The 12,525-nt window shown below is 38.9% G+C and overlaps 1 protein-coding gene across 6 annotated transcripts in view; it reads left to right on the forward strand.

Moving 5' to 3' along the window:
- Positions 1-12,525, forward strand: part of LOC141159456 (uncharacterized) — a 511,885-nt gene that overhangs the window by 381,381 nt on the left and 117,979 nt on the right. For all 6 annotated transcript variants that reach the window (XM_073645460.1, XM_073645463.1, XM_073645461.1 and 3 more), the window contains one exon: positions 5,676-5,739. In XM_073645460.1, coding sequence (XP_073501561.1) covers positions 5,676-5,739 — 64 coding nt within the window. The remainder of the gene's footprint in view (positions 1-5,675; positions 5,740-12,525) is intronic.

Genomic DNA, 12,525 nt, shown 5'->3' on the forward strand with positions numbered 1-12,525 from the left:
ATATACTATAAAACTACAATAGGTACGGAAAGTATTCAGAACCCTTTACATTTTTCACTCTTTGTTTACATTGCAGGCATTTGGTAAATTCTAAAAAGTTCATTTTTTCCTCATTAATGTACACTATGCACCCAATCATGACTGAAAAAAACAGAAATGTAGAAATTTTTGCTAATTTATTAAAAAAGAAAAACTGAAATATCACATGGTCATAACTATTCAGACCCTTTGCTCAGACACTCATATTTAAGTCACATGCTGTCCATTTCCTTGTGATCCTCCTTGTGATGGTTCTACTCCTTCATTGGAATCCAGCTGTGTTTAATTAAACTGATAGGACTTGACTTTGAAAGGCACACACCTGTCTATATATGACCTCACAGCTCACAGTGCATGTCAGACCAAATGAGAACAGAGCTCAAAGGAACTGCCCAAGCAGCTCAGAGACAGAATTGTGGCAAGGCATAGATCTGGCCAAGGTTATAAAAGAATTTCTGCAGTACTCAAAGTTCCTAAGAGCACAGTGCCCTCCATCATCCTTACATGGAAGAAGTTTGGGACCACCTAGACCTGGCCATCCAGCCAAAATGAGCAATCGTGGGAGAAGAGCCTTGGTGAGAGTGGTAAAGAAGAACCCCAAGTTCACTGTGGCTGAGCTCCAGAGATGCAGTACGGAGATGGGAGAAAGTTCCACAAAGTCAACTATTACGGCAGTCCTCCACCACTCTGCCATAAAGGCCCGACTGAAGCTTCTCCTCGGTGAAAGACATATGAAAGCCCGCATAGAGTTTGCTGAAAAACACATGAAGGACTCCCAGACTATGAGAAATAAGATTCTCTGGTCTGATGAGACGAAGATAGAACTTTTTGGTGATAATTCTAAGCGGTATGTGTGGTGAAAACCAGGCACTGCTCATCACCTGCCCAATACAATCCCAACAGTGAAACATGGTGGTGGCAGCATCATGCTATGGGGGTGTTTTTCAGCTGCAGGGACAGGACAACTGGTTGCAATTGAAGGAAACAAGAATGCGGCCAAGTACAGAGATATCCTGGATGAAAACCTCAGACTTGGCCGAAGGTTCACCTTCTAACAAGACAATGACCCAAAGCACACAGCTAAAATAACAAAGGAGTGGCTTCAGAACAAATCTGTGACCATTCTTGACTGGCCCAGCCAGAGCCCTGACCTAAACCAATTGACCTTGGACCCGTTGAAGCGTGGGAAGGCAGCGAAACGGCTGTTGTCCTTTGCACTCATCTCCCCAGCACGCCCTTTGGGGCTCCTGCCACACGCTTATATTTGACATGTCCCGTATATTATAATAAAGGACATATTTTAAGAAGATCGGAGGAGTGCTACCTTTTTGCTTTCTTTTCTCTACATTGCATATTCACTTGGCTGCTTCACCGCCGGAATAATCTTCGAGGATTCTGTCTGAGACCAGCTAAAGTGAGTAAATCATTACATACGGCGTGGTGCCGACATGCTTCTCTCTGTTTGTATTGCCTAAACCAAATTGAGCATCTCTGGAGAGACCTGAAAATGGCTTTCCACCAACGTTCACCATCCAACCTGACGGAACTGGAGAGGATCTGCAAGGAAGAATGGCAGAGGATCCCCAAATCCAGGTGTGAAAAACTTGTTGCATCATTCCCAAGAAGACACATGGCTGTACTAGCTCAAAAGGATGCGTCTACTCAATACTGAGCAAAGGGTCTGAATACTTATGACCATGTGATACTTATGACCATGTGATATTTCAGTTTTTCTTTTTTAATAAATTTGCAAAAATTTCTACATTTTTTTTTCAGTCAAGATGGGGTGCAGAGTGTACATTAATGAGAAAAAAAATAACTTTTTAGAATTTACCAAATGGCTGCAGTGAAACAAAGAGTGAAAAATTTAAAGGGTTCTGAATACTTTCCATACCCACTGTTTGTCATTACTTATCCCAAATGGTGAGTATCACAAAAAAAATGAATAAATAGAAAAAACAGTGTCAGAATTGGCATTTTTGCAAATCCACCTCACAAAAAAAACAAAATAAACAGTGATCAAAAATGTTTACATATCGTAAAATGGTGCCAATGAGTAGTAGAGCTTGTTACACAAAAAACAAGCCCCCATGCAACTATAAAAATTAGAAAAAAATTAGTGAGTGGTGAGTTGAGTAACAAGTTTTTTTTTAATTTTTATATTTTTTTATATATATATATGTTTATGGTCCAAAATCCACTTGGAAGCGAATTACAAAAATACATATATGTGTATATATACAAAGGGTGAAAATAAGTATTGAACAGGTCACCGATTTTCTAAGTAAATATATTTCTAAAGGTGCTATTGACATTAAATTCTCAATAGATGTCGATAACAACCCATCCAAACCACACAAGCAAAGAAATCTAACCATACATGTTCATAAATTATGTTATGACTAAAAATTAGAAATGACAAAGGGAAAAAGTATTGAACACATGAAGAAAGAGAGGGGCAAAAAGCCATGGAAAATCATGACACCAGATAAAATCTATCAGTAATTAGAAAGCGATCCTGCCACTTGGTGAAAAATAATATCAGCTTGTTCAACTGATGGTGTATAAAAAGGTCTCATTACTGAGGTGCTGCACAAGAAACATCTCATGATGGGTAAAACCACTGAGCTGTCTCAAGACCTTCACAACCTTATTGTTGCAAATCATACTGATGGCATTGGTTACATAAGAATTTCTAAACTACTGAAGGTTCCAGTGAGCACTGTTGGGGCCATAATCCGGAAGTGGAAAGAATATAATTTCACCATAAACCAGCCACGACCAGATGCTCGCCACAAGATTTTAGACAGAAGAGTGAAAAGAATTATCAGAAGAGCTGTCCATGAGCCAAAGATCATGTCACGGTCTCCACACTTTCCTTGTCTGCTATGTTACTATTGTGTGGAGGCTGTCAGTCTGTTTTGGTTTTGCTGGGTCGTTTCTGCAATCATCTGTGTTCACTTCCCTTGATTAGTCTTCTACTTAAGCATGCTAGCTCCTTCACCCAGTGTCAATTGTACACTTGCTGTTGCCTGTGTAGGACTGATCTCTCTGTGCTCTGTGCCTGACCCAGCCTGACTATTTTCCCTTACCTGTATTTTGACCATTTGCCTGTTATCTGACTACTCTTTTGTCTGCTCCCTTTGTACTGCGCCATTTTCCTGGACTTGAATTTGGATTGTTTGACCTCCCTTTATTTATCCAGTAAGTAGCACTTACATAATATTTCTTTCAGTAATATTAGTCTCTTCTCTCCTCTTGTGAGACTGTTATTTCTGTAGTGACTCGTGCCACAGATCACCTATGGAGAGCTATAGAAAAACATGGAATCAGCAGGTGCAATTGTTTCAAAGAAAAATATAAGTGATGCACTAAATTTTCATGGCCTGTATGCATGCTCATCGTGCAAGATACCATTGTCAAACAAAAAGCATGTTCAAGCATGTTTAAAGTTTGTTTAACAACATTTAGACATGCCTGTGAAATACTGGTAGAATGTGGTCTGTTCAGATGAGACCAAAATTTAACTCTTTGGATGCCATAATATATGCCATGTTTGGAGACCAAACGGCACTGCATATCACCCCCAAAATACCATACCAACAGTGAAGTTTGGAGGTGGGAACATCATGGTGTGGGGCTGTTTTTCAACATATGGCACTGGCAAAATTCAAGTAATTGAAGTAAGGATGAATGGACAAATGTACCAAGACATTCTTGATAAAAATCAGCAATCTACTAGGATGATGAAGAAGAAACGAGGGAAGACATTTCAGCAAGAAAATGATCCCAAACACACAGCCAAGGAAACTCTCAATTGGTTTCAGTTGAGAAAATTAAAGTGTTAGAATGGCCCAGCCAATCACCTGACCTGAATCAAATAGAAAATTTAGGGAAGGAACTAAATCTCAGAGTTCATAGAAGGAGCCCACGGAACCTTCAGGATTCGAAGAGTATTTGTGTGGAAGAATGAAAGAAAAATCACACCAGAGCCATGCATGTGACTTGTTTATCCATATAGGAGGCATCTTGAAGGTGTCATCACCAACAAAGGTTTTTGTTCAAAGTATAAAATACATTTCTGTAACCAATGCCATCAGTATGTTTTGCAACAATAAGGTTGAGAAGGTCTAGAGACAGCTCACTGGTTTTAATTTAATTTATGGATATCTATGGTTTCATTTCTTTGCCTGTGTGGATTGAATGGGTTGTTACCGACATCTGGCGAGAATTTCATGGCAATAGCACCTTTAGAAATATATTTATGTAGAAAATTGGTGAGGTGTTCAATAGTTATTTCACCCGCTGCATATGTATTTGTTAAAAAGTGATTTTCCTGTGTAAAAGTAGTGTAATGTAAAAAATTTATGTAAATTGGATAGCACTGTAATTTTATTGACCCTTGCTATAAAATAATGATATTCTTTTGAGTGCACGTCTTAATAATAACAATTATTACGACATGTAACAAAAATGTATAAAAAATTGTTTTGCCAAAATATATCGGTAGTGAAAACTACAAGTTGTCGTGCAAAAAATAAGCCATTACACAACTCTGACTACAGAAAAACAAAGAATAAAGTTATGGGCCTTGGAATATGGAACTCCCAAAATTAATTTATTTAAAAAATTAATTTATTTTGAGTGAGATAAGTACAGCATGAAAAACTACAGTATATAAATTGGTTATTATTATATCAACCTGCAAAAAATAAAATCCAGAGTTGGTGTTTCTTTTGTCCACTCCATCTCCAAAAAGATTTAATAAAAAGTAATATTTACTATAAAATAGAATCATTGATAACTACGTCTTGTCATACAAAAAATAAGTTCTCATATGACTCCATTTATAGCAAATTGTAAAACGTATGGTTCAGAAAATGGCAACACAAAAACAAATATTTTTTTTTCGAACAGTATGTTTATTGTAAAAAAAAAAGTTGTAAAGCATAAATAAAACTTTATAAATTTACTACTGCCATTATTGTGGTCTGTAACAGAAGAAAGGTAACATCTTATTTGTGCAGCACATGAAACATGAAAAAATGACAACAGAATTGCTGGTTATTTTTTCTATTTCTTCACATAAAACACAATAAAAGTTAGGCAATAAGTTACATGTACCCCAGAATTCTGCCACTAATAAAATACAACTCATCCTTAAAAAAACAAGCTACATCAATAAACAAATTAATTTGACAATTAAAAAATAGTTTTGTCCTATTGTCCTAAAACGGGCAAGTCCTTAAGGGGTTAAACAAATGTAAATGACATAGCTGGTGAAAGAAAAATGAGGATAATATGTATATTATAACAATTTATGACGTGCATGTGCTATCAATAAACAAAAAGAAGAATCACGGGATGGAAATTGTCATATAGTTGCGTTAGAATGATCACCTCACTACTGGCAGAACCATCTTATGCAGCAATTAGGGTGTCCGCCTGTTAGAGAATTACAGTAGTCCCAATAAAAGTGTTTGGTGATAGATTACTGCATGAAATGAAGTGTAAATGGTTGGGCGTCTTTCTGCAGTCTACGTATCATTGTCATGACGCTTGTTACAACAGCCTTCAGCAGCCTATTTCTCCTGTGACGAATGACCCTCATTTATTCTCACTTTAATGCTTTGCAGACTGCAGGACCATCAACCTTCTCATTAAGAGACAGGAGGATTCGTTGTGATTTGGACTGTGCAGGTAATAAATCTATGGGGAAAACCAAGTTATATCGATGGCACAATGTTACACTGGTGATTGCCTCTGTTACTTGATGTGTCAACTGCTGCTGATGTTTCTTAGGCCTACAGTAACATCATGCGTCATGAGGATGTTCTTAGGATTTCCGTCTTATAATTTTATGTATCCATTTTAGGATGTGCAGGAACACACATACCCCCTCCTGGCAGAGCAGCCACCCTCAGCTTATTGCATAAATGCTGATGGTCAATTTAGTTCATTAAAGTTTGCATTCTGTAGTCTGAAATACAGGAAAACGATTTGCCAACTATTATAAAAACAAAGTAAAATTAAAATGACTTTATTAACTTTTAGCCTAGAATTATTATTTTTTTATACAATGGATTATGTTATAAAGACAAGTTTCTTTGTCTGGAAAAGTTAGGCCTCTGGAAATTCGGCTTTCAAGTTATAGAGTTATGCTAATCATCTTAGATGGTAAAATTGTAAGATGCTTGTAAAACAAGCAACTTTCCAATTTACTTGTCATTAAAAATCATCTGCGTTTTCAAGAACTAAGTAATTTTTTATTTAATTGTTTGCTGCTCATCTCCTGCGTCACCAACCATCGCTGCTAGAATTCCTAGCCAATATTCAGTAGAAGTAAAAGTAAAAATAGAGCTTGCAAGGGCTGCTCTGGGGCTGGCTGGATTTCTATAGTGCACTGTTAGCTCCCGTTCCAGCTAGATACTGTGCCACTGCACTCTTCTGATAACTGCAGAGGCAAAGCTGCAGGGGTGGACATACCATTGGTGCAACCTGTGCAGTCGCATAAGGATCCAAAAAGTAAAGGAGCCTTCCACCTCTAATGCAGGTGGCATTGGGCATTATGTTGAGCTATTGGACTTTAGAGGACTAAAATATTGTTATTGCACAGGTTCCTTCTTATGTCGGTCTGCTCCTGCAAAGCTGCATATTCTTGCAGCGTTGGAGAGTCCACAGTTTGAGCCAGTGGTGCAGTGATGATACTGGTACAAACTATCAAGTGCATCACAACCCTGACAATTAGGAAGATACAAGGCTGGAGGCCGTTCACTTCTAAAGATTGATGACTGCCCCTTAAAACTTTGTGTTTTTTTTAACCTAGACTAGAGAGTACTCTGTCGGCTCTCCTGACATGACTGTTTTAGTAAATACTTACATTTGTCCACAGAATAATAATTCGTGAGCATCATTCCTTTAAACCTTTGCACTTTGTTGTTGCAATACATACATTATTCATATCATGCATTATTGGTAACATTTAAATAAATTGACTACTCAGAATTATCATTCCTGTTACTAATAGTCTCCATTTCCCCATTATGAAGGGGAAATCAGGTGGCTGTTAGAAATTTGATAGAAATTATTAAAGACGATCGAATATTTTAAAATTTGAATTTGCTGGATTTTTACACCAAAAATTGCATTCGCAGCAAATTGATTTGCTGTGAATCTCAATATTGAAAATCCTCTAATTGCCCAGAACAGATGTGTGTAACACTCTGAGGTCTCCTAGCACTGTATTGAACCCTCTTCAAGCTCTTTAATGCAAGCACAGCTCGCTATAATAGGCAACCGTATGGTAACAAGAATTAACCAGCACTCAGTTTAATAACACTGGACTGTGGCAGATTATTTAGTCTTCTTAAATTGTAAAAGTGGTCCAAAAATTATCCCTTTTTGGGAGCAGATGCCTGCTCTGCTGCTGTTTATACATTTGTGATGCAAATGGAAGAAGCAATGGCATTGTCACTTGTGGAAAAAGTATCCCTATTTGAGGAGTATCAAGATACTTGTTCTTTGCTAAATGAATAAGCGATAACTTTTTCATAAATTATCCAAAAATTATCCTTTTATTTAGTGAGCAGAAACCAGTGTGGTGATTTGAAATTAAAGAAGCAACGGCTTCCCAACTAGAAGTGAAAAAATAGTATTTTGGGGGATCTGCAACAGGCTTGCCATTCTCTAAATGATTAAACAACTACAATGACTTTTTTTTTTATCACGCCTTTAACTCCTTTTTGAACTGAAGCGTAATAATACATCTCTGTGACCTGGGCCTTAATGACCAGGTACGTATTATTATGCCTCACAGATCGCGCCTGCACAGAGGCTGTGCAGGTGCGATCGCCGCCGGGTGTCAGCTGATTCTGACAACTGACACCCGGTACTATGTGCCAGGAGCGGTCCTGCACATTAGCCCCCCGAAATGCTGCGATCAAAGTCGATCGCAGCATTCCGGGGGCATGCGGAATTAAGAGAGCCCCTCTTACCTTGGATCGGAGACCACGCGCTGTCATCGTTGCCATGGTTACCCGATGTTGTTATGGTGACATCTGGGTCACCGGGCATCAGGAAGTTAGATCGTGCACTGCACATGATCTAGCTATCTACAGTGGGTACGGAAAGTATTCAGACCCCTTTACATTTTTCACTCTTTGTTTCATTGCAGCCATTTGGTAAATTCTAAAAAGTAAATTTTTATTTCTCATTAAAGTACACTCTGCTCCCCATCTTGACTGAAAAAAAACAGAAATGTAGAATTTTTTGCAAATTTATTAAAAAAGAAAAACTGAAATATCACATGGTCATAAGTATTCAGATCCTTTGCTCAGTATTGAGTAGAAGCAGCCTTTTGAGCTAGTATAGCCATGAGTCTTCTTGGAAATGATGCAACAAGTTTGTTCACACCTGGATTTGGGGATCCTTTGCCATTCTTCCTTGCAGATCCTCTCCAGTTCCGTCAGGTTGGATGGTGAACGTTGGTGGACAGACATTTTCAGGTCTCTCCAGAGGTGCTCAATTGGGTTTAGGTCAGGGCTCTGACTGGGCCAGTCAAGAATGGTCACAGAGTTGTTCTGAAGCCACTCCTTTGTTATTTTAGCTGTGTGCTTAGGGTCATTGTCTTGTTGGAAGGTGAACCTTCGGCCAAGTCTGAGGTCCAGAGCACTCTGGAAGAGGTTTTCATCCAGGATATCTCTGTACTTGGCCGCATTCATGTTTCCTTCAATTGCAACCATTCATCCTGTCCCTGCAGCTGAAAAACACCCCATAGCATGATGCTGCCACCATCATGTTTCACTGTTGGGATTATATTGGGAAGGTGATGAGGAGTGCCTGGTTTTCTCCACACATACTGCTTAGCATTATCACCAAAAAGTTCTATCGTCGTCTCATCAGACCAGAGAATCTTATTTCTCATAGTCTGGGAGTCCTTCATGTGTTTTTCAGCAAACTCTATGTGGGCTTTCATATGTCTTGCACTGAGGAGAGGCTTCTGTTGGCCACTCTGCTGTAAAGACCCGACTGGTGGAGGGCTGCAGTGATAGTTGACTTTGTGGAGCTTTCTCCCATCTCCCTACTGCATCTCTGGAGCTCAGCCACAGTGATCTTGGGGTTCTTCTTTACTTCTCTCACCAAGGCTCTTCTCCCACGACTGCTCAGTTTGGCTGGATGGCCAGGTCTAGGAAGACTTCTGGTGGTCCCAAACTTCTTCAATTTAAGGATTATGGAGGCCACTGTGCTCTTAGGAACCTTGAGTAATGCAGAAATTCTTTTTTAACCTTGGCCAGATCTCTGTCTTGCCACAATTCTGTCTCTGAGCTCCTTGGGCAGTTCCTTTGAGCTCATGATTCCCGTTTGGTCTGACATGCACTGTGAGCTGTGAGGTCTTATATAGACAGGTGTGTGCCTTTCCAAATCAAGTCCTATCAGTTTAATTAAACACAGCTGGACTCCAATAAAAGAGTAGAACCATCTCAAGGAGGATCACAAGGAAATGGACAGCATGTGACTTAAATACGAGTGTCTGAGCAAAGGGTCTGAATACTTATGACCATGTGATATTTCAGTTTTTCTTTTTTAATAAATTTGCAAAAATTTCATAGAATCATAGAATCATAGAATGGTAGAGTTGGAAGGGACCTCCTGGGTCATCTGGTCCAACCCCCTGCTCAAAGCAGCATTCACTAGATCATCTCAGACAGATGTCTGTCCAGCCTCTGTTTGAAGACGTCCATTGAAGGGGAACTCACCACCTCTCGTGGCAGCCTGTTCCACTCATTAATCACCCTAACTGTCAAAAAGTTTTTTCTAATATCTAATCTGTGTCTCCTCCCATTTAGTTTCATCCCATTGCTTCTAGTCTTTCCTTGTGCAAATGAGAATAAAGATGATCCTTCTACAATGTGACAGCCCTTGACATATTTGTAGACAGCTATTAAGTCTCCTCTCAGTCTTCTTTTTTGCAAGCTAAACATTCCCAAATCCTGCAACCGTTTCTCATAGGACATGGTTTGCAGACCAGTCACCATTCTGGTCGCTCTTCTCTGAACTTGCTCCAGTTTGTCTATGTCTTTTTTAAAATGTGGTGCCCAAAACTGTACACAGTATTCCAGATGAGGTCTGACCAAAGAGGAGTAAAGACCAATAATGACTTCACGTGATCTAGACTGTATGCTTCTGTTAATACATCCCAGAATTGTATTTGCCTTTTTTGCTGCTGCATCACACTGTTGACTCATGTTCAGTCTATGATCTATTAGTATACCTAAGTCTTTTTCACATGTACTGTTGCTTAGCTCTATTCCTCCCATTCTGTATATGCTTTTTTCATTTTTATTGCCCAGATGTAGTACTTTGCATTTTTCCCTGTTAAAAACCATTCTGTTGGTTGCTGCCCACTGCTCCAGTTTATTTAGGTCTTTTTGAATCCTCTCTCTCTCTTCTCTAGTATTAGCTATCCCTCCTAGCTTTGTGTCATCAGCAAATTTAATCAGTTTACCCTCAATTCCTTCATCTAAATCATTGATAAAGATGTTGAACAATACAGGTCCCAGGACGGAGCCCTGTGGTACCCCACTTGAGACAATCATCCAGCTGGATGTGAAGCCATTTACAACCACCCTTTGAGTCCGATCACTAAGCCAGTTATGAATCCACCTAACAGTTGCCTGGTCCATTGCATACTTGGTCATTTTTTCAATAAGGATGGTGTGAGATACTTTGTCAAATGCTTTGCTGAAGTCAAGATATACTATATCTACAGCATTTCCCTGATCCACCCAGTCAGTGATTCTGTCATAGAAGGAAATTAAGTTAGTCTGACATGACTTGTTAGTTACAAACCCATGCTGACTCTGGTTAATCACTTCATTCTTATCCATGTACTTACATACATGTTGTTTAATAATTTGTTCAAAGATCTTTCCTGGTATAGAAGTCAGACTCACCGGCCTATAGTTCCCTGGGTCCACCTTCTTCCCCTTTTTGAAGATAGGAACAACATTTGCTCTTCTCCAGTCTTCTGGGACTTCTCCTGTTCTCCAAGAATTTTCAAAGATTATGGAGAGTGGTTCTAAAATTTCTTCTACGATCTCCTTCAGTACTCTGGGGTGTAATTCATCTGGACCTGGAGACTTGAACTCATTTATGTTAGCTAAATATTCCCTCACAATCTTTCTGTTTACAGATAACTTGGATTCCTCTATTCCTTTAAAAGGACAGTGAAGATCAGTTGATGTTACATTTTCTTTCTGAGAGAAAACAGATGCAAAATAGGAATTAAAAAGTTCGGCCTTCTCAACATCCTCTCTTACCATTTCTCCATTTTCATCCTGTAAAAATCCTATAGCATCTTTGACTTTTCTTTTACTTTTGACATACCCCCAAAATCCTTTTTTATTGCTTTTGACATCTCTTGCAAGCCTTAATTCATTGTCAGCTTTAGCTAACCTGATACGTGCCCTACAGGATCTGCAGACTGCATTATAATCTTCTTTAGATATGCCTCCCTCTTTCCATTTAATAAACATTTCTTTCTTTCTTTTTAGCATGTGTTTAAGTTCTGTGTTCATCCATCCTGGTTTCCTTAAATGCTTCCCATTCTTCCTACTTTTCGGGATTGTTAACGATTGTGCTTTGAGAATTTCATTTTTAAAAATTTCCCATCCTTCCTGGACATTTTTGTCCTTAAGGACATCCAGCCATTGGATCCCTCCTATTCTCTTTCTGAGTCTCTTAAAATCTGCCTTTCTAAAATCTAACCTTGAAGTTTGAGTCTTCACATGTCTTCCTCCTCTAGTTATCCAAAATTCTATAATAGCATGATCGCTGCCTCCTAGGGTCCCAGCCACCTTTACCTCCTCAACCATTTCCTCCCTGTTTATAAGGATTAGATCCAAAGTAGCAGATCCCCTTGTTTTCTCCCCTACCTTTTGGAAGATAAAGTTGTCAGCAAGAGAGGATAAGAATTTGCTTGACCTGTTAGTTTTACTTGAGAGAGATTCCCAACAAATGTCTGGATAGTTGAAATCTCCCATGACCACTACGTCATATTTTTTGGAGAACTTGGTCATTTGATACATAAAGAGTTCATCCATATCTTCAGCTTGCCCAGGTGGCCTGTAGTAAATGCCTACAATGGTGTCCTTTCCGTTGTTCTCTCCTTGTATTCTTACCCAAACAGTTTCCACAGAACTCCCAGTTTCTGAAGCTTCAATCTCTGTGCAGATATACACTTTTCTAACATACAATGCAACACCTCCTCCTCGTTTATCAAGTCTGTTTCTTGCAAATAAGTTGTATCCTTTTAGCCTTTTATTCCAATCATGTGTATCGTCCCACCAAGTTTCAGTGATTCCAATGACATCATATTCCTTTTCCTGCATTAGTAGTTCCAATTCTCCTTGTTTGTTGCCCATGCTTTGTGCATTTGTATAAAAACATTTTAGTTTGTGATTGGTTTCTCTTCCTCCCATATTTTTA

Source organism: Phyllobates terribilis, unplaced genomic scaffold, assembly GCF_046119375.1.
Source record: "Phyllobates terribilis strain yellow unplaced genomic scaffold, ASM4611937v1 Scaffold_1__5_contigs__length_1240528914, whole genome shotgun sequence".
In the NCBI taxonomy this organism is placed as follows: domain Eukaryota; kingdom Metazoa; phylum Chordata; class Amphibia; order Anura; family Dendrobatidae; genus Phyllobates; species Phyllobates terribilis.